The sequence below is a fragment of the Panthera onca genome, chromosome A1 (assembly GCF_046562875.1).
Source record: "Panthera onca isolate mPanOnc1 chromosome A1, mPanOnc1 haplotype 2, whole genome shotgun sequence".
Classification (NCBI taxonomy): Eukaryota; Metazoa; Chordata; class Mammalia; order Carnivora; family Felidae; genus Panthera; species Panthera onca.
The window spans coordinates 43,936,233-43,961,552 of NC_138339.1; the positions used below are offsets into that span (position 1 = coordinate 43,936,233).

At 48.7% G+C, this 25,320-nt stretch overlaps 2 protein-coding genes across 2 annotated transcripts in view; one reads left to right on the forward strand and one right to left on the reverse strand.

Annotated features, from left to right (window-relative positions):
* FAT2 (FAT atypical cadherin 2) overlaps nt 1-20,432 on the reverse strand; it is a 62,619-nt gene extending 42,187 nt beyond the window's left edge. Inside the window, exons 1-8 of the mRNA XM_078446063.2 lie at nt 17,170-20,432; nt 14,611-14,925; nt 9,080-9,138; nt 7,395-7,706; nt 6,163-6,373; nt 4,211-4,350; nt 3,333-3,614; nt 1,496-1,706 (exon numbers count right to left, since the gene is read on the reverse strand). Of these exons, the coding sequence (XP_078302189.2) occupies nt 1,496-1,706; nt 3,333-3,614; nt 4,211-4,350; nt 6,163-6,373; nt 7,395-7,706; nt 9,080-9,138; nt 14,611-14,925; nt 17,170-20,431 (4,792 nt within the window). The 5' untranslated portion in view covers nt 20,432. The remainder of the gene's footprint in view (nt 1-1,495; nt 1,707-3,332; nt 3,615-4,210; nt 4,351-6,162; nt 6,374-7,394; nt 7,707-9,079; nt 9,139-14,610; nt 14,926-17,169) is intronic.
* Nucleotides 1-25,320, forward strand: part of SLC36A1 (solute carrier family 36 member 1) — a 182,333-nt gene that overhangs the window by 117,609 nt on the left and 39,404 nt on the right. The window lies entirely within an intron of this gene.

Here is a 25,320-nt window from a genome sequence, read left to right on the forward strand (position 1 = left end):
CAGTTGAAAAGTAGTTCTATTAAAAGTAGCCAAGTAAACTACCTGGGCATAATTATACTTTTTTATGTTATGCTGCTGAGAGAAAAAACTGGGGCACAAAATTGTATATTCACTTCAATCTTTGCTTTTAAATGTTTATTTTTGAGAAAGAGAGAGAGAGTCCACATGCATGCACACACGCAGGGAAGGGGGAGAGATAGGAAGACAGAGAATCCCAAGCAGGTCCGCACTGTCAGCAAAGAGGCAGAGATGGGACTCGAACTTACAAACCATAAGATCATGACCTGAGCCAAAATCAAAAGTCAGACACTTATCTGACTGAGCCATCCAAGGTACCCCCCTCCCCACACCCAATCTTACTACTGCAAAAATATGCATAGGAAAAGATAAGAGGGAAATACACAAAATTATTTTGTCTGGTGAAAACTATGGCTGAGTACTATTTTCTTCTTTATTCCTGCTTCTCCCATGTTTTAAAAAATGAGCATGTGTGACTTCTATAATCAGAAGGATATTTTAGAACAAGTCTTAATTTATCTATAAAATAAAATTAGTACCTCCATCAATGGGGTTGTGAAAGAGATAAAATGAGATAAAAGATGTGATTATGCTTCATAAATCACAACAAGTAAGCAATTAACGGGTTAGAATTTGTATTATCATTCTTCAGTGATGTATATATAGACTTCTGCCACCTGGCAAGGTATAAGAGTTTCTGTTTCTTAAAAAAAAAATGTAAAAGCTCTGATTTCTGGAAAGTATATAGGCAGTAAATGAACATTATGTTCTATGAGTCCCTTTGCAACATCCAGCTTGCTGAGTTTTACTTTTATTAAAGATCATTAAGAATTATCAAACATTAAAAATGATCATTAATGATCATATTTGGATACTAGAATTATCATTTTTGTTTCTTTAATTATTTATAATTAACATGTATCAATGATAGCAATAACCCCTGGCATTTGTATAATATGTGACAGTTTACAATATGTATTAATGCACATTTTCTCTTTTTCTCTTTACAAAGACTTTCTGGTACAGGGGACATCATTCCCAATTTTGAGAGGAAGAAAACCATATAATAAATATGAAACAATGATACGGCCTTAACAGAAAATGTTACTCCTAAATGTAACTCCTACCATACGTATTACAAAGTATTTATAGGTCACTCTATTGTAAAGGCACAAAGATATTACAAAGATGTTACACGGACTCCATAAGCATCCTTTATATATACATTGTTGCTGAATTTATATAATATGTCTATAAATTCTCCCGTAACTTAAGTAGGCCCTTCGTTATTATTCTTACCATCTTTGGAAGTGGATTAATTTAGGTTATTATAATCCCAGAGAATGCTCTGGAAATGGTATTTGCCAAAGCTTAGAGAGCCTGGTGTCTGATTCACTTGCAAATTCATGCCTCTGGTGGTTTTTCTTATTGCCAAAGACTCTTCCCTCATGCTCTGGACTCATGGCCAGCCTCTCACCTTTCAGGAAGGAGTAGCGGACCTCGGCATTGGCTCCCCGGTCACCATCCATGGCTCGGACCTGGAGCAGCTCTGTGCCAGGGGCCGTGGTGTCAGGAACACTTGCCTCATAGTAGAGCTGGGTGAAGTGGGGTGGGTGGAGGTTTCCAGCCTCCACGTGAATAGACACCCACACAAAGTTCCTCTTGATGGGCATCTCCTGGTCTCGGACCTACGGGCCCAAGGGGAGAATGCCGTGAGCAGCAAACGGAATGGGAGGCGGCAGGGTTACATGAAGGTCAATGAAATAGAATGCCAGTGAAAGATACACCCAACTGTAACTCTGTGTTGCTTTAAATTTTGCTCTCTTTTATGCTCTTTTTTCTTCAAAAAAATTGTTTTAATGCTTATTTTTATTTTTGAGAGAGAGAGACAGACACAGAGAGACAGAGTGTGAGTGGGGGAGGGGCAGAGAGAGAGAGAGACACAGAATCGGAAGCAGGCTCCAGGCTTGGAGCAGTCAGCACAGAGCCTGACACGGGGCTTGAACCCACCAACTATGAAATCATGACCTGAGCTGAAGTCGGACGTTCAAGCCCCGTGTCAGGCTCTGTGCTGACTGCTCCAAGCCTGGAGCCTGCTTCCGATTCTGTGTCTCTCTCTCTCTCTGCCCCTCCCCCACTCACACTCTGTCTCTCTGTGTCTGTCTCTCTCTCTCAAAAATAAAAATAAGCATTAAAACAATTTTTTTGAAGAAAAAAGAGCATAAAAGAGAGCAAAATTTAAAGCAACACAGAGTTACAGTTGGGTGTATCTTTCACTGGCATTCTATTTCATTGACCTTCATGTAACCCTGCCGCCTCCCATTCCGATGACCTGAGCTGAAGTCGGACGCTTAACTGACTGAGCCACCAGGCGCCCCTGCTCTTTTTTCTTTTTAAGTTAACTTATAAATTAGTGATTATTAGGCTTAGCTGTATTCATGGACTATCCCATTTTAGGAGAAAGACAGAAAGAAGTACAGAAACCGTATTTTCCAACTGAGGTCTCAGAGGATATTTCCTCAAGATGTTAACATGTTACTCAGGGGAAAAAATTCTATGGTCAACTAAATTTAGGGGGCGCTGAATTAAATGATGTTAAAGTTTTCTTTGCTGCAGGACTTTGCAGAGCCTTTAATATATATTAATGTGCCCAGAGGATGATAACCTAACATATAAAATCCTGCTCCTTGAGTCAGGAAGGCTGGATTTGATTCTGGTTCCATCATAAAGAACTGTATGATGGTGAGTAAGCCCCTGTGGGCCTGTGGTGTAAGAGGAGAGAAATGGGTAGGTTCCGGGCTGGGACTAGAGTGTGGCACTTGAGGCACACAGGGTGTAGATTTAAGGAGGCTCACTCTCAGGGTCATAAGGTGTGGGCACAGAACCCTGAAAGTGAGTCCTTCTTAGTTTTTTGTGCCCTGCCAATGCCTCTCTTGCTCACCCTAGTGCTTGCTCTAGGCGGGAGGGTCTCTGGGTCCTCCCCAGCTCCGACACTGTGTCAGTCTGCATTGTGGCCATGCGGTCATGGAGCAGGGAGAGAGCTGTTGGGGGGTGTGTGGACTGAGCCCAGAGAAAGCCCAGGTTGTAGGAGTTTCCTTGGCAGCTCTGTAATCTCTTTCTTTACTCTCAGGCACCCCTTATGGAAGGTGCCTCTGGCAGGCTGGGAAGTGTCACATCTCATGTCATGCATCGTCATGAGCATCAGCGTACCTGGCTAATCAGGGAAGAGGGGACCTTCGGCGTGCCTCCAAGGGCGCCCACCCCCACATATCCACATGCAAGTGCATCTTTCCCTGGTTTTTCGGCTTACTCACCATAACTGTCAGCGTGTGCTGGGAGGGGCCCAAGCCAAGGTCCAACTTCCCCACGGTTACCAGGACACCACTGCTTGGGTCCAGCTGGAAGAGGCTGGCACTTGCTGGGTCTTGGCTGCCATGTATGGTGTAGATGAGGCCTTTGCCCTTGTCTGGATCCGTGGCCTGAACTCGGAGGAGCTCCACCCCAGGCAGTGTGTCCTGGGGAACTCTGACCTCATAATGAGCCTCCAGGAACTGGGGCCGATGGTGGTTGACATTGGCAATCATGAAGATATAGACCTAGGGAGAATGAGAGGGAAAGGTAGCCTGTAAGCTCTAGGGGGTCAGTGACCTTGTCTGTCTGGTTCTTCGCCATACCATCGATGCCTAGAACAGTGCCTGGCACGCAGCAGTCACTCAATAAATATTTGTTGAATGAAAGATATGATTTCAAAATCACAAGGCTTTGAAATAACGTGCAGTCCAGTGGTTTTCAAAAACAAAATTTTGGTTAAAAGGACCTTTTCTTCAAGTGAATTTTTTAATGAAATTCCAATATATGAAGCAGGTAAATCTCTGGCTGCAACCACCGTAGAAATCTAGAGCCCCCACTGACCAGCATGCCTCATACTCCTGGCAGCCTCTATGGAACTCTATCCTTAATGGAAAACTGTTCATTGAGACAAAACCCTTCATTACACAGTGGGAACAAGAATTCTCCCAAGAGCACAGAAGTAGAAAATCTATCAGATAAGACTGGAAGGCAGAACCTTAATTCCAAATTCAGCATCTTCTAAAGTACACCACATCCACTGAAAGCCTTGTGTAGCTTCTTCCCAATGAAGGAAGCCTCCCGTCCCCTCTCAGCTCAGGGGGTCCCCAGTCAAGCCTCTAACCTGAGTGGCAATGGTGTGGGACCCATCGGTCACCTCCACGGTCAAATTATAGCTCGACCTCCTCCTTGTGTCGAGAGGCTTAGCGATGACAATGCTTCCTGTGGTCTTCTCAATGTCAAAGTCCATGTCCTGGTCACCACCTGGAGTGGGGGTGGGGAGGGGGAGGAGCACACACAGCCTCAGTGATGGAGACAGTAGGAGAGCAACGGGGTCTGTCTGGCACGTTTAGAGGAAGGGGTCGTAGATCCTGTCAAGTTCTTGTCAAATTACTACAAGATCTGAGCGATGATACAGAAAAAGGCAAACTTATAAGGCCTGAAGAGTGGCGGAGGAAGACCGACGTTTGCCATAGAACGTGTTCTGCTACCAGGATGAGCTCTACCCCATGGCCTATAGGACAGTTTGCATAGCCTAAAGGTGCCTATGTGCAGGAGAAAAATGAAAATAACTCTGTTCAGGGCGCCCGGGTGGCTCAGTCGGTTAAGCACCCGACTTCGGCTCAGGTCATGATCTCACGGTTCACAGGTTAGAGCCCCGGGTCGGGCTCTGTGCTGACAGCTCAGAGCCTGGAGCCTGCTTCAGATTCTGTGTCTCCCTCTTGCTCTCTGCCCCTCCCCTGCTCAAGCTCTGTCTCTCTCTCTCTCTCAAAAATAAATAAACATCAAAAAATTAAAAAAAAAAAGAAAATAACTCTGTGCAAGAGGAAATTGATGCAATAAACTGTAAAAATCTAAAATGTAGAATTAGCATGCAGCTATTTAATTGTTTACTCAACAGAAATCTGTTTCGTGGCATGGAAATATGTTCATGTTATATTTTAAAAGGTTATAAAACAACATTTTAATATAACCCTAAAAGTGTGTGTGTGTGTGTGTGTGTATGTGTGTGTGTGTGTGTAAAGAAAAACCGCTAAAAGGAAAGACAGCAACATTTTAACAGTGGATTATCTTCTGATTAGTGGGGGTTTTGGTGATGTTATCATCTTCTCTGCATTTATTTGTCTCCTCTAAATGTTCTACAGACTACATGTGTTAATTTGTGCCAAAGGAAAAAGAAAAGCCAAACAAGAGGAACAGTTAGTCAGAATTGAAAGTCAATCCAGGAAGTCAAAAATCTTGGGACAGGTGTACATCCAATCTCTGAACTAGTCTGAGAATCTCTCTAATTGGACCCCAAAGTTCATGTGGTACTGAAACTCTTAGATATTCTTAACCTGGAATCCCTGGCTGCATTTCAAGGGATCTATAAATCCCTATATTTGTATTCTCGTGTGTGTGTGTGTGTGTGTGTGTGTGTGTGTGTGCACGCACATGCACATGTGCACACCTTTCTGGGAAGAGAGCCTAAGCGTTCATTAGGTTCCCAAAGGATTCATCAGATTCTCAGGGGGGTCTATGCTCCCCTCCCCCCGGATATTTTAACAAAATCTTGGTTTAGAGACAAAAGAAATTTCAGAGAAGACCATGAAGCTTGGACCCAAGTGTCTCCTACAAAGAGAATGGATCCTTTCCCCTGATCATGAGGACAGAACCTGGGATTGGAACATGAAGCATGGCCCCAGGGACAGCGGTCCTCAAGCCATGGTCGACGATATCAGCTCTGCAGGGATCTCACACTGAGGCAGAAGAGGAAACACAAAACTTGTGCTTTCTCCTCTGAATCTCCTAGACACTTGGTGTAACTGGGGGACTGTCCCACTCTGGCTGGGGTACCAGTGAGGCCATGGAGGCTCGACCTGAGATCACAGCTGGTACGGAAGGAAAGATTGGCAGGAGTGGTGCTTCTCCTCACCAGCTGCCCCAGAGAACAAGGGCAGAGACAGTCACCACTCACGGCCAAAGGAGGGGCTTCCAGGGAGCGTGACCTGAGTGAGCGCACTCAGAAGGACTGTGCTGTGAAGACCAGGCCTGGGCTATAAGGATGGAAGGGGCTGACCCTCCTAGGGTCCTCACCGGAGATGTTGAACCAGAAGAGACCGGGTCGGCCCTCCACACTGATGACCCCCACCATGTGGTTCACGGGGTCTGTCTCCATGACTGTAAAGCTGTAGTGGGCCTCGTCAAAGGCCAGTGGTATGGAGGAGGGCCGGGGCTGGGGGATCCACTCGATGTGCAGCCGGACACTGGCTGAGAGTGGTGGCTGTCCACTGTCTGTTGCTTTGATCTGAAAAGAAGCCAAAACTGAAATTGAGGCCTTGTCTGCAGGGCTGGGCAAGAAATAAGAAGACCCAGGTGGCCAGGCGAGAGGCAGAGCATCCTGTGACTGCTGGACCCGGCCTCCCGTCCACTCGTCCATTCATTCCACACACACAGCAGGAAGCCCTGATGTCAACAGGCACCACGCTGGTTGTTGCAGGTGCAGTGGGCACGAAACAGGTGACCTGCTCGAGAACTTCACGCGTAGTGAAAAAATAATCAAAGCCACTCTTAACGGAAGGCTTACTGTGTGCTGGTTCTAGAGCTGGGCTTGGCACACACAGACCCTTCTTAACAACCAAAACCATAAATTAGACGAGACTTTACGGAGCTCTCACTAGGATCAGGCCCTGCTCTGAGTGCAATATCTGATTTAATCCTCATGACAGCCCTGAGAGAGGTCCCGTTATATCTCCCTTTGCAGGAGCAAATGGGCTCAGCAAGGGGAACTCGGCTGCCCAGGATCGTCTGCCTCACCAGCAATGAGGTTGCTGGGGTTTGGAGTCAGGCTGTCGGACAGGAGAGTCCATATCCCAACCGCTTGCTATATTGGCTCCCTACAAGGAAACCGTTCTTATCCGCATTTTATAGATGCTAAAACAAAGGCTCAGAGAGGTTAAGTGGCTTGGCTTTGGGCAGGTGTAAAGTGGCAGAGCTAGAATTGGAACCTAGGCTTACTTTGATTCCAAAGCCTGTGCTACTCTCACCAAAATCCTTATCTCTAAGAACAGATCAGGTTTCCCAGGCAAGGACCCTATTGCCTTCAAAAAGAAAGGCCCAGAATTCTGATCCTTTGGCTGACGCTGGGGCTCCCATTTCTCTGGGAGAAAGCCAGGGAAGGGAATACCACCTCCACCATGCCTGAGGGCTGTCTCCCTTCTCTTGTATCCTCAAAGAAAATCCCTAACCGGTTATGACACTCCCCCCTCTGCGGCCTCCACCCCCCCCCCCCCCCCCCCCCGCCACACACACACACACACACCACTCACTGTTAGGATGTTGTACTCTCCGGCTGTGAAGGTATTGCTGGATGATACCATGCCTGTGGCTGGGTCGATGCTGAAGCTCCCCTCATCACTCTCCTCGATACTGTAGGTGACCCTGCCATTGAGACCCTCATCAGGGTCTGAAGCCACCAGCCTGTACACAGGCCCAGGGGTTGCCAGGCTCAGCCTCTCTGGAAGGCGGACATTGAAGAGTTTGTGGGAGAACACGGGGGGGTTGTCGTTGACATCTAAGATGCGGACCACCACCCTGGAGGTGGACTTTAAGGAGGGCTCCCCGTTGTCCAGCACAGTCACCTGGGTACAGAATGGAGTATGAATTGCCAAGTGCAAAGCAGTGAATATGCATCACCACCCACTGCAACCCTTCTGCTATCCCTGCCTTGCACAGCCTGGAAACATTAGCCAGGCTGTGTTTTGGTATATACTTGTGATTTTCATTATCATAACTTCACCTACTTGGAACCCAGCTCTCTGGTGACCTCGCCCATGGGAAAGCCAGCAAGAACAGAGAAGCCGGAAAGAATTGGAAGAAAACAAAGCCACAGAGGCTCTAGAGAAAAGCTCATGTTCTTTACTCAGGAGGCCCATGGGCCATTTCTCGGAGACCATTTACTTTTTATTTGCTTGTAATTCTCATAAGCTTTGTTCTCTGGTTTCCTTAAGCTACTGGAGGTTAGAAAAAAAACAAATGGGAAGATGTTTATGAAGGAGTGGGTGGTACCTTTTGAGTCAGACATGCCGACCGATGCATGAAATAAAATCCAGGGCAAGGGAAAAGGCACTAACTACTAAAACAACTTCAGAATCAAGGGCTATTTCATGTAGGGGCAAATCGTCCCATGCATCAAGGGCCCCGAGGGCCTCATACAAGATAGGACATTTCCACTCTAAGTGGTTCTGAATTTTTAAAATATTTTGGTGTTTGAAGAGAAATACCTCTGCTGAGCTAGGGAGAATGCTTGGTCCCTAGAAGGCCGTTTAGCAACTGCTTACTAATAATACCTGTCTCTTTCAAAGGGGAGGTGCAGAGCCTGAGAGCATAGAAGGTCAGTTTATTTCAATTCTGCTGAAGGAATGTGTTTCCCTCCCACCTGATGTCTTTAAGACTGGAAGAGATGCCCGTTCATCAGTTATGGATAGCTCCAGAGGGGGCATAAGTAGATTCCTTCTGATTTACTCCATTCTGGGTCAAGACTGATTCCTCTTGTTGGAACGGGCACCAGGGATGTTTACGTGATTTTACAAACATCCTAGAGCCCACGGATCTAGAGAACAAAGGTCTGGGCTTTCATCTGGGTCTGTACTGACCTGGTGCTTGACCTTGGGTATAGGGATGGGCTGGAAACCAGACTCAACAAGTACACAGCATGTGTGTACCACTCCCTATTCCTGCACTCACCACAGACATTACTAATCAATCAGCGTTTCCTGCCCAGCCCAGACATGGTTTCAGATTCCTTCCCTTCCCAGTGCTGGAGAGCCAGGAAAGACCCTGAGAGTCTTCACCACCAACCACAGCAAGACTCAGCTTAGGAAACTCCTCCGCCCTGAGCCTCAGTCACATTACTTAGAGATGCGCGTGTGGCCCCAAGGCCTGGCTCAGCTTCTGCTTGGCCTCCTTCAGGAGGTTTTTGAATCCAGTGAATGAGTTCACCACCATTACTCACCTCTAGGATGTGTTCATCCTTGTTCTCTCTGTCCAGCTGCCGGGCTGTGGATAGGAGACCTGGGGGAGAGGCGGAAGGAGGCACACCTGAGCGAAGGGCTCCCAGGGCCACTTTATTGAGAGTGTGTTCATGGATACATTTAAATCCTAGGGCAGAATTTTTCTGGTCTTTGGAGAGCAAAGGCATTAAGGGGAAATGGGGCCCTGAAGGAGGAGAAGGGGAAGTGAGGAAGGAGAGTACAGCAGAGACCATGGGATCCGCGGGTGTTCCCACCTACGTCCAGCTTTCACCATTAGAAAGGATGCTGTGGGGGCTCCTGGGTGGCTCAATTGGTTAAGCATCTGACTCTTGATTTTGGCTCAGGTCATGATCTCATGGTTTGTGAGTTCGAACCCCACATTGGGCTCTTTGCTGACAGTGCAGAGCCTGCTTGGGATTCTGTCTCTCTCTCTCTCTGCCCCTGCCCCACTCGCTCTCTATGTCTCTCTCTCAAAATAAATAAATAAACTTTAAAAAAAGAAATAGTAAAGAAAAGGGGGGGGGAGGGATCTGTGTGCAATGTATTATTGGGGGCTTGGGGGCGGGGAGGCAGCTTGTGTCCCCTGGCTCCTCTCAGCTTGCCTGTAAGTTGAGGAAGGTGGATCTGGGTATCTGTGAGTCTAGTTTTGATTTCCTGTGGCACTATGGCTGCAAACTGCAGGCATCTGAGGCCAGAGAGGAGAGAAGGTGCCAGCTGTCTACCACCATCAGGAAAGTCAAGATGGAGGTGATGCTAGAGGTGATGCATCAGCACTGGGTAGGAAAGGTCTCTTGAATGAAAGCAGAGCAGGCAGGGGTCAGTGGGTCATCTGAAACTTTCAGCAAGTTTTTTTTAATCTTGTTTAGGCAATTAAATGATGGAGTCATGGAATGGAGTGTGAGGAAGGGGGCTCAGTGAGGCGAGAGGGGATCTGGTACTGGGTGGAGACTCCCGGTGCTGGAAATGGGAGCATGTGTGAGGGGTGGCCTCTGTTAGAGAAGTGTTACTGCCTTGTGAGGTAGAACCAAGTCACCCTGACTTTTTCTTCCCTGACTGAGGGCAGGCATGGGGGGTGAGGGTGGAGCAGAGAAGGTTCCTGGAAAGCCCCACAGCTAAAGGCCCTTCCAGTCAGGGAAGAAAGACACACTTCTCTGGGCCAGTGTGAATATTGTCCCAGGTCACCTCACTCAGCTCATCCCCAAGCTGAGGGGCCTGACGGGGAAGGGCCCAGGATCCCGGGTCCCCCAGGAGGAGTGCAGGGACGAAAGGGCCTCAGCTAGTAAACCTTCCTTCTGGCTCAGTCCTGGTTTTCCTCCTGCTTCTCTCTCTCCGTCCCCTCTTGTCCCTTTCTCTTCTCTCTCTCTCTCTCTCTCTCTCTCTCTCTCTCTCTCTCTCTGTCATTTATCCCTCATCGTCCTCCTTCTCTCTTCCTTACCCCTCTCTTCCTCTCTTCCCTCCCCTTATTTACCTCTCTGAATATCCGACATTGTCTGTCTCTGGTTTTTCTTCTCTCTCTCTCCCTTGTCTCACCACCGCATCCCCAGACCTTCAAAGGGCCAGTGTCCCTGGAATTCCTGCCTATGGCTTCCTGGATCATTGCCTCTGTTGTCAGCCTCATCCCTCTGTCTGAGGTCAGCGTCAGGATTCCCAGGGAGTGCCGTGTAGAATGGGGACGTGGCAAAGCCGCCCCCATGGGTCCTGTGTGAGGATCCTTCCTGGCATGAGGTGGACCCTCGTCATTTCTCCTCCCCAAACAAATGTTTCCCATCACCCATCTCAGGCCCATCTTTGACTTTCCTTTCCCTCATCCAGTGATTCTCCAACACCTGTTGATTCCACCTCTAATGGATTCCAGATCCTTCTACTCCATTCACCCTGCCCTACCACAGTCTAGATCTTACTCCAACCACCTTTGCAGCTCCCTCTCCTTCAGGGTCCCAACAGCCAACACTCCTCTGTGTCCAGCTCTGTATAGATCTATATTGATTAACTCACTTAATCTTTACGATTACACAGGAGGTAGCTATCATCATGTCCATTTTACTGGTGGGAAAAGTCAGGCATAAAGCAGCTGAGTAAATTTACCTACCTCTTGCAGTTAATAAGTGAGGGAAGTTGGGGCATCTTGGTGGCCCAGGGGGTTAAACATCTGCCTGACCCTTGATTTTGGCTCAGGTCATGATCTCATGGTTCATGAGATCAAGCCCTGCATCAGTCTCTGTGCTGACAGTGTGGAGCCTACTTGGGATTCTCTCTCTCTCTCTCTCTCTCTCTCTCTCTCTTTCTCTTTCTCTCTCTCAAAAATAAATAAATAAACATTTTTTAAATTAAAAAAATAAGTAGGAGGAATAGGATCTGCATTTAGACAATTGCCCTACTTGCTGTCCCTTCCTCCCTGCTAGCTATTGCTCCAGTCGCTCTCCTTGCCCAGGTGTCCTTGCAGACTGCTGTCAGTCCCTCTCACCCTTCACCTCAGCATGGCCACCCCTGCTCCATGAAGCTGTTGCTACTGCACCACACTGAGCAACTCTCCCTCTCCTCTGGGTGGCTGTGGCACCGCATCTACACATATCTTACAATGGGCTCGTTCACACTGGCTCTCTAGTTTTTTATACCCAGATCTTCATGCTCTTGATGGGTTGAATTCCTCAAGGCCCCAAACTGTGTTTAATTATCTTCACATCTCAACACAGCACATAGTTTAAGTGCTTCATGAGGGCAGACACCTTTAAACATTTGTTGAACAAAGGAATGAAGCTTGGGCTTCACTAGAGGTGGTCGATGCTGGCAGAGATTCATTCATTAATGACTCTCTTATTTATTGAAGTCCTACTGTGTGCTAGGCACTGAAGATATTAAAGAAGGAAAAAACAATCAAGGTTCCTTTTCTAGAAAGCCTTTGAAGTTTAGTGGAGGACATAGATAATTTATGGAATAATCACACACATGAATATAATGTTCTGTGATAAGTGTTTAAAAAAGAAAGTAGAGGGGCGCCTGGGTGGCTCAGTCGGTTAAGCGTCTGACTTCGGCTCAGGTCACGATCTCGCGGTCCGTGAGTTCGAGCCCCGCGTCGGGCTCTGGGCTGATGGCTCAGAGCCTGGAGCCTGCTTCCGATTCTGTGTCTCCCTCTCTCTCTGACCCTCCCCCGTTCATGCTCTGTCTCTCTCTGTCTCAAAAATAAATAAACTAAAAAAAAAAAAAAAAAAGAAAGGAGTAAGGGCCCCTGGGTGGCTCAGTCAGTTGAGCGTCCAGCTTCAGCTCAGGTCATGATCTCATGGTTCGTGACTTTGAGCCCCGCACATTGCTTTCCGCTGTCAGCATAGAACTGATTTTGGATCCTCCGATCCCGCCTCTCTCTCTGCCCCTCCCCTACTGGTGCTCTCTATCTCAAAAATAAATAAACATTAAATTATTTTTTTTAAGTTGGGGGGTGGCACCTGGTTGGCTTAGTCAGATGAGCATCCAACTTCGGCTCAGGTCATGATCTCATGGCTGATGAGTTCGAGCCCCGTGTCAGGCCCTGTGCTGACAACTCAGAGCCTGGAGCCTGCCTCAGATTCTGTCTCTGTCTTTCTCTGTCCCTCCTCTGCTCACGCACTGTCTCTCTCTCTCTAATACAAATAAACATTAAAAAAATGTTTTTTTTAAAAAGTAGACTGAGCTGGGATATGTATTATAGTGTCAGGAAAAACTGTAAAGAAAGAATGGCTGGGCTGAGATCTGAAAGAGGAGTGGGAGTTAGCCAGACTAAAGGAAAGGAAAAGAAACTTCTGGAAGAAAGAACAGTGTATGCAAAGGCCATGTGTCAGGAGAGGGCACCGACTGAAACAGGCCATGTCGTCGGAACCAGAGTGGTAGGAGAAGAAAGGCAGGATGAAGCCCGAAAGGTCCACAGAGACCATGTCAGACGCAGCGTGGGAGACATGGCAGGATCTGGCTTTATCTTAGGGATGTGGGGGAACCATTCAAAGTATCCAGGCAGGGAAATGGGATGATGTAATGGTGGTGATAAGAAAGGGGGGCTGGGGCCTCCACTCCTGACTTATTATTTTATTTTTAAATGTTCGTGCTGGTTAAAATGTCTTCTCCTCAACTGCAGGAAGACTAAGGACATCTCTGCTCTCTGGGGCATTTTGCCAGACCCTGTGTCAGGGAACTGTTGACAGTAAACAGGATGGGGATTTGGAAGACATTGGGAAGCCAATGCCTTAGGTGAGAGACCTCTTCTCTCTTCTGCAAGGTCGGGGCGGGGGGGGGGGGGGGGGGGACAGGATGGGCCCAGTGAGAGCCAGCTTAGGCCTGTTTTCCAGGGTGAAAGGATCCTTCTTAAAGGACTAATCCATTCCTTGAGATCAAAGGTTAACAGGAAAGGCTCCAAACCAATGTCCCTGTGCAAATAGATACTTGCGTCCTCCACCCACCGTCTGTCCCAGGACTTCCAGCCTCTTGCTCCTCCTCATTTCCTTCTGTCTTAAGGATGGGGAGCTAGTTTCTCCCTTTCCACCTCCTCCAATCTCGCCAGGGTTCTGTCCTTCCAAGAATGAATTATTGGAGCCAGAGAATAGGATCTTGGGTTCGGAGGAGAGAGCGTCTGCCCTCTCTGCTATCATATCGCTGTCCATCCTCTAAGAGAAAGATGTGGCTTTGGAGACATATCCACAGCAGCGGGAGCTGGCTCTCAAATTCCAACAGCGACAGGAGCCAGGCAGGTAGCCTCAGTTCGAGAAGCAGGCTGAGGGTAGCACAAGAGGGAGGAGGGGCCCATGGGGACCAGAGGACAGGCACCTGCTCTGCATGGAGAGCTGCTGTTGGCTTCAGGTCGTTGAGGCCCTGTGCAAATGTGAGCTCAGTGTGGCCAGATCTCCTAGTTCTTTACGATCCACCGGAAATCTGGAGTGTTTTGTGGAATTTTCTAATTTTTAAACACTGGCAACAACTTGAAAAATCATTGTTTAAGACTTGCACAAGCCAAACAAAACACCTTTGTGGTCTATGAACCACCCACCGTCTTGCCCCAGATGGCCTTGGGCCAAGGATAGATGTTTATGAGATGGTTGACTCTACTGGAGTGGATCTCCACTGCCACCGCTCTGTGGGCAGGCTTGAGATCGGTTTAGAACTAGGGTTAAGAGATTGGATCTGTGGCTGTGACTCGGGGGAGGGGTCAGTTTGGGAGCACTCAGAGATCTGAAATATTCCCAGCGTGGCCACCCAGGCATCCTGCTTGGCTTTCCTAGGCCCCAAGGAAAGAAAGCCAATATATTCTTGTTTTCCCAGAGAGATAGACTCCGCACAGCAGTGGTTCCCAAACTTAGCACCCCTGAGAATCCCCCAGATATTTTGTTAAATAAAAGATGGGTTTCTGGGCCCCGGCCTGTGGTAAGGTGGGGCCTGAGAATTTGAATTGCTAACACGTGGGCAGGTGATGCTGAGGATGCTGGTCCAAGACCAAACTGTGAAAAGCACTATGGTAGAGACTCCTATTCAGCCAGATTCCTGAGGTCCTTACCTGTGAGCGGGTGAAGAACAAAGAATCCCATATTGTTCCCACCGGTGATGTTGAAGGTCAGCTTCCCTTTGGAGCTGGAGTCCGGGTCCCAGGCATCCAGCTGAAGCACAGAGGTGTGCAGGGGGGCATCCTCCCGGACGGAAGGGTAGAACACCGGCCTGGACATCCGGGGTGGGTTGTCGTTGACATCCATAACCTCAATGTAGACTTCGGTTACGGAAGAGAGAGGTATGGAACCTCTGTCCACTGCCAGTACCGTCAGCCAGTAGCAGGACACAGATTCTCGGTCCAGGGGTGCCAGAGTCTGGATCATACCTAGGGACAGTTGAGCACCAAACCCCAAATCTTTTAGAGCTCACAGTAGCTTTCGGAATCACCTTACCTAACAGTCCCCGGGCGATACTGTGGAAACAGGAGCGTTCCACAGGAAAAGGGACCTGCTGTCGATGTGGTGTGGGAGCTGCTGAGTTAAACGCATGCAAGTCGTAGCCTTGCTGTAGAGCCTCTCAGAACTGTTCTCTGCTAAGATAAGCCCGTGACAGTTGTCCTTAAACCGGTTCCTTCAAGTTTCAAATAGTATAGATACCCATTTAAAGGTTAGGGACCTGATGACTAAATTGCTGTTCCCCTTTCCAGCATCCTTATGATTCTAGAGACCTCACTTCATGCCTCAGTTCGCTCGCTCCACAGATTGCTTACTATGGGCCAGCACTGTTCTAGAAGTGGAGCGTCCGACAGTGAGCACAAGAGGGGTGCACCCTAAGTTCTCATGGGTCATGCTCAGCTGGAAGGACTTGTGCCAGAGGACAAGGCCCATGCTCACAGCTGTCGTGGGGCAGAGCGGAAGGAATCTCACTGTTTTGTCAGCTGGAGGGACGAAGGCCCAGAGAGAGAACGTGATTTGATCAAGATCGTGTAGCAAGTGGGCCTGAAGAGCAGAGTCTCTTTTAACTGACTCTCAGTCTAATGCTCTTTCTACCACATCACCCTGCCCTTCACCCTGGAAATAAATCACCCATCAGATTGTAAGCTCTTTGAGGACAGTGACCTACCTTTATTCACCTGGGACCTCCCCCAAGGTGTCACTCTCAGAATCTCACAAGCAGAAGGTGCTTGTGAGTGTTTGGTGAATTGTACTTATTTTCTATGAAGCTTTAAAAGGAATAAATAGGGAAGTTCGGTCAGTTAAGCATCCAATTCTTGATTGCAGCTTGGGTCATGATCTCTTGGTTCGTGAGTTTGAGCCCTGGGTCGGGCTCTGTACTTACAGTGTGGAGCCTGCTTGGGATTCATTCTCTCTCTCTCTCTCTCTCTCTCCCAAAATAAATAAATAAACTTGGGGTGCCTGGTTGGCTCATTTGGTAAAGTGTCTGACTTCAGCTCAGGGCATGATCTCATGGTTCATGAGTTTGAGCCCCGAGTCGGGCTCTGTGCTGACAGCTCAGAGCCTGAAGTCTACTTCGGATTCTGTGTCTCCCTTACTCTTTGCTCCTCCCCTGCTTGTTCTCTCTCTGTCTCTCAAAAAGAAATAAACATTAAAAATTTTTTCTAAATAAATAAATAAACTTTAAAAAAAGGGAGTAAATAAGTTGGTGCCAACTTTTTGAAGGGTAATTTAGAAATTTTGTATTAACATTGAAAATAGGCATTATCCTTTGACCCAGCAATGGCATTTTTAAGAGTTTTTCCTATAGAGACGCATGCATATGAGTAAAAGTATATGATCAAGGATGTTACAGCTAGATGATAGAATAAAATGCAGCCATTAAAAAAGAAGGAAAAATACAGGTACTGATACGTAAGAGATCCTGGTGTTACGTGAAAAAAAAAGTGTTGCAGAATTAGTGTCTTTTGTATGATTTTCTCATATAATAAAATGAACAGTGATAAAATGTCAGACACGAAGAAGAAAAATTTACAAGATTATAGACCAAATTGTTAATAAAGATTATATCCAGGGAGATGGGACACACACACAAAAAAACATTCATATTTAGGGGCATCTGGATGTTTCACTCAGTTGAACGCCCAGCTCTTGATTTCAGCTCAGGTCATGATCCCAGGCTTGTGGAATCGAGCCCTGCATTGGGCTCTGCACTGAGCCTGGAGATGGATTGAGATTTTCTCTCCCTCCCCCTTTGCCCCCTCCGCCACTCTCTCTCTCTCTCTCTAAAAAAAAATTTTTTTTAAACATTCATTTTTAAATTATAAAAATTTATAGCCATGATGCATTACTTTTATAAGCATATGCATATACTGTATGTTTATGTGTGTGTATAAGTATATACACAAATGCTAGTGAGATGGATGATTTGACTTCAATGGATACACACACACACACACACACACGCGTGCGTGCACACATATATACACATATATATATATCTCCGGTATGATAAAGATTAATTTAAAATAAAATAAAAGGGACAAGAAGGAGAGTCCCTATTTATTGCCTTTTCTTTTTAGCCTGGAGCCTGTCTTCTTTCAGGACAGCCCCTGATCCCCTTAGGCCCATCCTCTCCAAGCACCTGGCACTCCCGTCCACCCCACTCCCAGTACCTGTGTCTTTGTTGATGCTAAAGGCTGCAAGACTGGTGCCAGCCCTCAGGAAGTACTGGAGCTCCCCATCCAAGCCACCATCATCATCGTGGGCAGCCACTACCATCACCTGGGTTCCCGAGGGACTGTTCTCCTGCACCTGGCCCTGGTGCACAAAGGAGGCAAAGCAGGGAGGGTGGAGATTCTCATTCACATCCAAGACTATCACTTCCACGTGGCAGAGGGTCCTGCGGGCCAGGGGCCGCCCACTGTCACTGGCCCACAGGCTCAGATTGTATCCAGCCCGCCTCTCAAAGTCCAACTCTCTCTCCAGACTGAGCGCGCCAGTCATCGGGTCCACCTGGAAGGTCCCGTGGGCATCATCCAACAGGACATAACGCACTTCTCCCGCAGGGCCCACGTCAGGATCGGAGGCATCCAGAAACGTTAGAATAGTCCCGGGGGGCAGATCCTCTGGGACTTTCAGGCTGCTGAGTTCCGTGATACACTGAGGAGAGTTGTCATTTGCATCTTCCAATGTGATTTTCAGGTCAGTGACAGAGAAGAGCTGGTGGCCCTTCCTGGGCTGATCCCTGGCTTCCACCTTGAGTATATATTGTGGCTCTGATTCCCGGTCCAGGTGTCCTGTGACAGCCAGCTCCCCAGTGAGGGGATGGAGGGAGAACTTCTCTGTGGGGCTTAGCAGAGTGTAGCGAACCCTCCCATTGTCATCGGAATCGGCGTCTTTTGCTTTCAACTCGGCAATTGTGGTTCCAACTTCTGTGTTCTCCGAGACGGTTATCTCGTACCCACCAGGAGGAAATCTGGGTGCATTGTCATTCCAGTCTTTCACATTCACTGTCAGCAGCTTCCAGGATGACTTCTGGGGAGTGCCCAAGTCATACACTGTTACATTGAGGATGTAGAAACGGGTGGCTTCATAGTCCAAAGGGGCAGCTACCGTGAGCAGCCCTGTCTCCAGCTCAATGTCAAAGCAGCCCTCATCGTTGCCTTCTGCAATCACATAGACCAGTTTGCCATTAAATCCAGTATCAGGGTCAGTGGCTGCCAGGCGGGCCAGGGAGGTGTTGACAGGAACACGTTCAAGGATGTCAATGGACTGTGGGAAGTGGTCCTCAAACTGGGGCGTGTGATGATTGATCTGATATGCACTTAAGGAAATGAAGTCCTCATCACTGGAGTCCTGGTTCTGAAACCCAACAGAATGGAGGATGGCCTTTGTGAAGTGTGTCAATACTCCTGTTTTATCACATGTTACAGGGACCTCAAAACGAGGATCTTTCACTACAGTAACATTCAAAGTTGTGGGTGAGGCATAGTGTTTCCCATCTGAGGCTGTAATTTTCAGGGAGTAGTTGATGGGTTGACCAGTAGTAGTATGATTCATAAAAGAGCGCTTGAGGGATATCACTCCAGAGAAATGGTTTAGATCAAAATACCCTAGTTCATTGCCTGACACAAACTCGTATTTTAGGTTCTGCAGCTCATCCACATCTATAGCGGACACAGTCATTAGTGATTTTCCTACCGGCCAGTCTTCGTGGATAGACCCAGTGCAGTTGACTTGCTCAAACATAGGCTTGTTGTCATTCAAGTTCTTGAGCCTAAGAGAAATAGACACTTCCTTTTCCTGGCGAAATGGGGAGCCCCAGTCTGATGCCCGCACCCGGAAGGTATAAATTCTTTTCATGAGCTCATAGTCCATGGGTTTGGAGGTGGAGATAATCCCCAGGTAAGGGTCAATAGAGAAGGGCACAGCTTTCGGACGAGTGATGGAATAGGTGATGTATCCATTCTCCCCATGATCCCGGTCTGTGGCAGTAACTGTCAGAATGCTGGTGCCTGGAGGGATGTTCTCATCAAAGGTGCCATCATAGGAGGACCTGTTGAAGATGGGGGCATGGTTGTTACAGTCCACTATATCAATGACCACGGTGGTGGAGGCCAGCCCCGGTGAGGTTCTGATGTGTAGCTGGTAGTGGGCTCGGTCATGGAAGTCCCTGAGCTTCATGGTGGTGATGAGCCCAGTGCGAGCATTAAGTTTAAACCCTGCACTCTCTGAGGACGGCTTTAGAACATACTGCAGGTTGGGGAAGGCTCCGGTTACTTTCACCATCACCACGCGGCTGCCAGGCGGGGAAAACTCACTGAGCCGCACTCTGTAAACAGCCCTCTCAAATTTGAGGGAGGCCAGTTTGGAAGGGGGTAGGTGAAAGCCCCTGATCTGGGAATGAGAAGAAGGCCCGCTCCCACTCCTGGCCTGCAGGCTGAGGTTGAATCCATGAAGGTGCTCCAGCCAGTTGATGTCTTTGACAGACACCAAACTGAACTCACTGCCGCGGGCGTAAGACTTGATGGCTTTGAAGTACTTTCCAGGGTCACCCCCAACTATCTCTAGCGAGTCCACTTCGGCGCCGGAGCTATTTGCGTCTACCATGACGGTGGCGTAGGTGGCACCCTCCTTGCCGTCTGGCGGAGCCACCACCACCGAGGTGATGGCCGGGGGCTTCCTGAGGGCAGGCTCCACGTGGATGACGAGGGCAGCCAGATTGCCAAACCCGTTGCCCTCTGAGATTTTCCGCATGCGGTCCACAGCCAGCACCTGGAGCTCGTACCTCCCTCGCCAGGTGATGTTGAGCTTCCCAGCCAAGGTGACCACGCCGCTGGTGGGATGGATGGCGAACGTCTCCGACCTTGTGTTGAAGGCATAGTAGAACTTGGCATTCTGGCCCAGATCCGCATCTGTGGCGGTCACCTTGCAGATGGGGCTCTTGAGGGGCATGTCCTCAGAGATGGTGACTCGGTATGAAGGCGGGGAGAAGAGGGGCTTTAGGTCATTCTGGTCCAGGATGTGGACCACCACCCGGGTCAACGCTTCTAACTCCAAGGTCTTCTCCGTGGCTTGGATGATGAGGGTGTAGCTGTCTCGCACCTCCCTGTTCAGAAGGGCCGTGTTACTGCTCTTTGTTCTTATTCTCAGAAAGCAGAAGTCACCCACCACATACTCCTCTGTTTTAAACACATTGGCCATGTCCCCGGAGATGATCCGGTACCGCACTGCCCACTGGGGCTCGGCGAGGTAAATGCCCATTTTCACGGAGCTCTCCACGTAGGTCTTGGGGGCAGAGTTTTCGTAGATGGTCGCATTATAAAGAGAGTGTGTGAAGCGCCAGGCGGAGGAGGAGGGGATCCCTTCTCGGGGCTTCTCACAGGTTGTACAGCGGAGCAAGAAAATGACAAAGCCCCAGAAGGCAATAATCATGATGGAAAAACTCCTGAAGCCCTACGCACAAAAAAAAAAAGTATGAGTTAGGAAAGAAATGGTTCCTACTGCGATGGTTCTTAGCTGGGATGATTTTGCCCCACAGGGGACACTCGGCAATGTCTGAAGACACCGTCAGCTATCCCAGCTTGTTGGGGAGGATGCTACTGGCATCTGGGGATCGAGGCTGGGGTGCTTCTAAACACCCTGCAACACACAGGACAGCCCCCCAACAACAACTAATGATCCAGCCCCAAATGTCAATAGTGCTCAGGTTGAGATACCTGTTAGTGTATCTAAACACTAACAGACTAATTTGAATGCTTTCTCAGGGGTAACTAGCAGATACAACATAGTCCTGACCACTTGACTCCTTTTCCCAAAGAACCTTCAATGGCTCCCCAGTGATGGTGGGATAATTTCAACCAGGTACCCAAGTTTAGCAATCTGTCTCTAAGTACTTCCTACAAGACCCCATCCATCAAGGTGGAGCTCCAGCCAAAGTGAGTTGCGTCTGCATGTGCAGGGGCTGCAGAAAAAAACAAAGTGACCAAGATCACAGGCCTGGCCTCCGGTTGGTTGGCCATCAGCCCTGGTTCCACCGCTTACCAGCTGGGTGATTTTCTGCTCAGGTTATTTGACCTCTGTGAGCCTCGGTTTCCTCTTCCATAGAATGGGGATAAGGACATTATCTACCTCATTGGATTGGTGTGAAATTAAGTGAAACAACAAAGGTAAATGACCCAGCGGGGGTGCCTGGGACATAGAAATTGTAACATAATATTGGCTATTATCGGTAATAGGCAACTCAGTTTCATCAAGGGAAGGGAGCCACCCAGGGCCTTATGACTAGATAGAGGCAAAGCAAGAATTTGACCTGAGGCTCCTTGCATTAAAGGCCAGGACTGCTTCTTCCACCCCAGACTCACCTGCCCCTGTCCCACTGCTAGTCCCTTTGGACAGAGCCCGATTCTGACTCATCTTGTAACTCCCAAACCCCTGGAATGTCAGAGCTATAATGGGGCTTTGAGACACAGAGTTCTGACCCCACTCCTCGTGCATAGATGGCGAAGCAGAGCCCCGGAGGGGGAACATGTCTTGCCCCCTTTCACATAGTGGGGGCCAGGAAAGAACTAGTCCCTGGGAATTGTTGAACTGGCCACGAACGAGTGCTTCGCCCCTCTAAGACCTGCCACGTTTCCCATTGTGTCCTGTGCTGTTTCCCACACGGCTTGTCCCTGAACTCCAGCCTGAGTTCAAAGTGGAGACTCATCAGGATTAAGGAGAGGGAGAAGGGGGAAGGGGAGTAGGGGAAGGCAGAGGTTCTTTGCCAAAGTGCCTTCCAGAAGCAAAGTGTGAGGCTGGACACAGCAGGCTGCTGCCGGGCCTGCCTGCCCGTGAGAGTCTTGACTCCCAGGAGCTTCTTGGCTGCCTGCCAGATGTGCAAAGCATTCCTGGAGGAAACAGGCAAGACTCGTTTTTCCAGTTGCCTTGCTCTTCAAAGACAAGGAAGAGTTAAACTCCGGGGGCAAGAGGGGAAAGGAGAGGCTTGCATCCATGCCTTTCCAGAGTCCTGAGGGAGCTGAATGGAGCTTCAGACCTGGCAGGTAGCATCCCAACATGGGAGGGAGGGTGGAAAAGTCTGCCTAACTTGGGATCTGCAAGCCTGTGACAGAAAAGAATTTGAATATGCCCCATCCTTGCAGCCTCCCTACCACCCACCATCCTTCCCCTGAAATCCTGTTGGTGGCACCCCAGGCCCAGCTCCTCAGAGGAGAGGGGCGGGAGTGGAGGCAGATTTCTACACTTGGGGTGTCTATTCCCATCCTTCCTGCCCCTCTACTCTTTCCCCCGGCATCCCCTGCACCCACAGTAGAGCTGGCCCCGGGCAAAAGCCATATTCACCCCATTCCACTCACGCATCCCTGACACAGCAAGAGGAGAGGGACCCCTGAGCCATGTGGGCCCCAAGCCCCCAGGGTGGCGTTGCTTTGGACGTTGAAGCCCCAAGGGAAAGAGAGTCCTTACCCCAGTCCCAGGTCCGCTCCCTCTGCAGCCCAGCGAGCCCAGGGTGCACCCAGCCTCCCAGCTCGGCCTGCCCTGTTTTGCGGAACGCTTCCTGTTCACCAGGTCAGCACCCGTGGAGGGCAGGCCCCAACAAGACACGCTGCTCAGCAGCTCTGCAGGCGTCTTGCAGAGATGAGCTTAGGGAAGGGAGCAGGGGCAGGGTCTCCCTGGAAGAGATAAGGCACAAAGAACATGCACCCTTGGGTGGGGGGTGGGGGGCTGGTGCCCAGGGCTGTGTTCAAGTTATAGGACCCACAGACCTGGTGTGCGGTTTGCTGAGGAAGGACCTCAGCAAATGTGTCTGGACATTTGCTTCCTGGCACTATTCCTGGGCAAGTGAACGGGCTTGCGGGTGCACAGGCACACTGGGCTCCCTGGGCTACCCTCCCAGCCCACAGCACCTAGGACCACTATTTCGAAATATCTTGTGAAAACATAATTCATATCACTTCCCTTCTTAAAATTTTCCAGTGGCTTCCCATAGCATTCAGATTAAAATCTAAACTCCTTGCTATGACCTACAAGGCCCCGCACCATGTGGACCCTGCCTGCTTTTCCAGTGATACCTCCCAGCACTCATTTTTCACCAAGCTGCAACCACATGGGCCTCCTTTCTCCTCCACAAACATAACAAACTAGAGTCTGCCTCAGGGCCTTTGCACTTGCTATTCCCCTTTACTGAAGATTCTCACATGGCTGGCTTCTTCTTGTTATCTTTCTTCTTGGCTCAGCCCAACCCATCCCTCATCCTAAGTCCCAGTTTGATGTAGCCTCCTTCTTAGCACCCTTCTTTATCACACCACCCCATTTTCTTCATGGCACTTATCACTACGCAATATGTTCTTGCTAATTTGTTTAATGACTGTCTTCTACACTAGCCACCGGGCTCCGTGAAGACAGGGGCTTTGTGTATCTTATTCATGCATGAATTCTCAGTGCCTGGTACATAACTGCCAGGTACGTAACCCTACTCAATAGTTGAAAAATGGTAGGATCTGGACTTAGGAAAAGCAATGACAGAATGACAGCTGAAAGCACCTTTAGTGATGATCTCTTCCTTTCTGAAGCTGTAAAATGAAGTCCCCCCAAAAGAAAGGGACTTGCCCAAAGTCACAGGGTAAGGACCAGAGTCAGGTTCTTTCCTCTCGACCACCTTGTCAGAAAGAGGAACCATGGCTACCTGTGAATCTGACGGTTTGGGTTCAAGTTCAAGCTCCACTGCATGCTAACTACATAACCTTGGGTAAGCTTACCTCCCCAAACCTCTGTTTTCTCATCTAGAAGATGGGGCTATTAAGAGAACTGCTTTCCTGGGGTTTTTATAAAGACTAAAGAAATAAGACCATGCACGTTGTTGTACTTAGCACAGTGCCTGGCCCATAGAAAAGCACTCAATAAATATTAGTTATTACTAGTTTTCAAAGCCAAGGCAGAATCAAAGCCTGAGGTTGGGGTGAGGGTGGGGTCCACTGACTCCTCTGGAGAAGGTCCAGCCTGTGCCCCAACGGAGCAGGAAGCCACTGGTCTCTGGTCGAGTCTAAGCTTGCTGGCCCAGCCACAGGCTATTCTGGTAAGCTGCGAGCAGGCGCTTGTCTGGGGTGGGGCCTCTCGTTCTTGGCTCCCCAGACTCAGAGAAAAATCTGCATGTGGGTGAATGTGCACATTTGCAAGAGAACACGCATACATACTTAGGAGGCACTTTTTGAATAGCTGTATGGGCACATTGATTGTATGTGCCTGCTTGACAGAATGAATATGATAGGAGCAAATAAATTGGTAGCTAGGGGCTTGTGTGTGCACAGGTGTGAACAAGTTCACGAATGGACCCTTTTAGGATATGTGTCTGAATCAAATCTTCCTCCTTGTAACTCCCAGCCCCATTTCATAGGTGGGGAAAGCGGCAGAAAGTGGTTTACAACACACAGTTTCTGGCTGTGTGACCTTGGGCAGGAGGCTTACCTTCTCTGATTTTCATTTCTCTACTTCGTAATATCATGTGGAGAATGGACTTAGTTAATGTGCATAAATACTGAATACAGTATGTGGCAGTTTCAACAAATATTACCCAGTACTATGACTTTTAGCAGCCAGCTCATACTATTGACGGCTGAGTTTATAGGTAATGAAAACTCTCAGATGCATTATCACAACTCCCCAATCTGTTCTTGCACAGGCTGACTTTCTCCAACTAAACGCTGTAGGGCTTCAATGAGACTACGATGCATTTCACCCTGTGCTTTAGCTCACTGCTCCGGTTTCTGAGAATCTGGATTCTAACATTCAGAAACTTGGTGGTTGTGACACCCGCGTCTTTATCCAAATCACTGGTGAAAGTCTAAGCACAAATGGGAGGAACAGTGCTCTGAGATCTTTCCTCAATTTTTTGGTTAGTGACCTCGAGTGCAATTCTGGAATGAGTCGTCTCAGAATACAGAGCTCCCTGTCACCGGGGAGTCCAGGCAGAGTCTGGGTGGCCACGTGTGAAAGATGTGCTATGCTAGAGGGATATATGCCCTCAGGGGAGACGAGAAAAGCTCGAAAGTCCCTTCCAACTCTTACAGGTATGGTTCTTTGGCCTGGACAGGCCTGTGGTCTCTATTAGACCCTAAATGAGCCCGCAAAGGCAGTGAAGGGATTTCCTCTGGCTGTGGCTGAGGCTTGCACCCTCGCCTATGCTTGCTCAGTGGTCCGTGTAGCAAGTCAACCTGGTTCCTGGGAGACCTGGATCTAAAGTCATTTCTTCCCTGTGTGTCCTTGGTCAAGTCAGTCACCTGAGCCCTGTGGACCTTTCTTCCTCTGTAAATGATGTGCTGTGTGTTGGG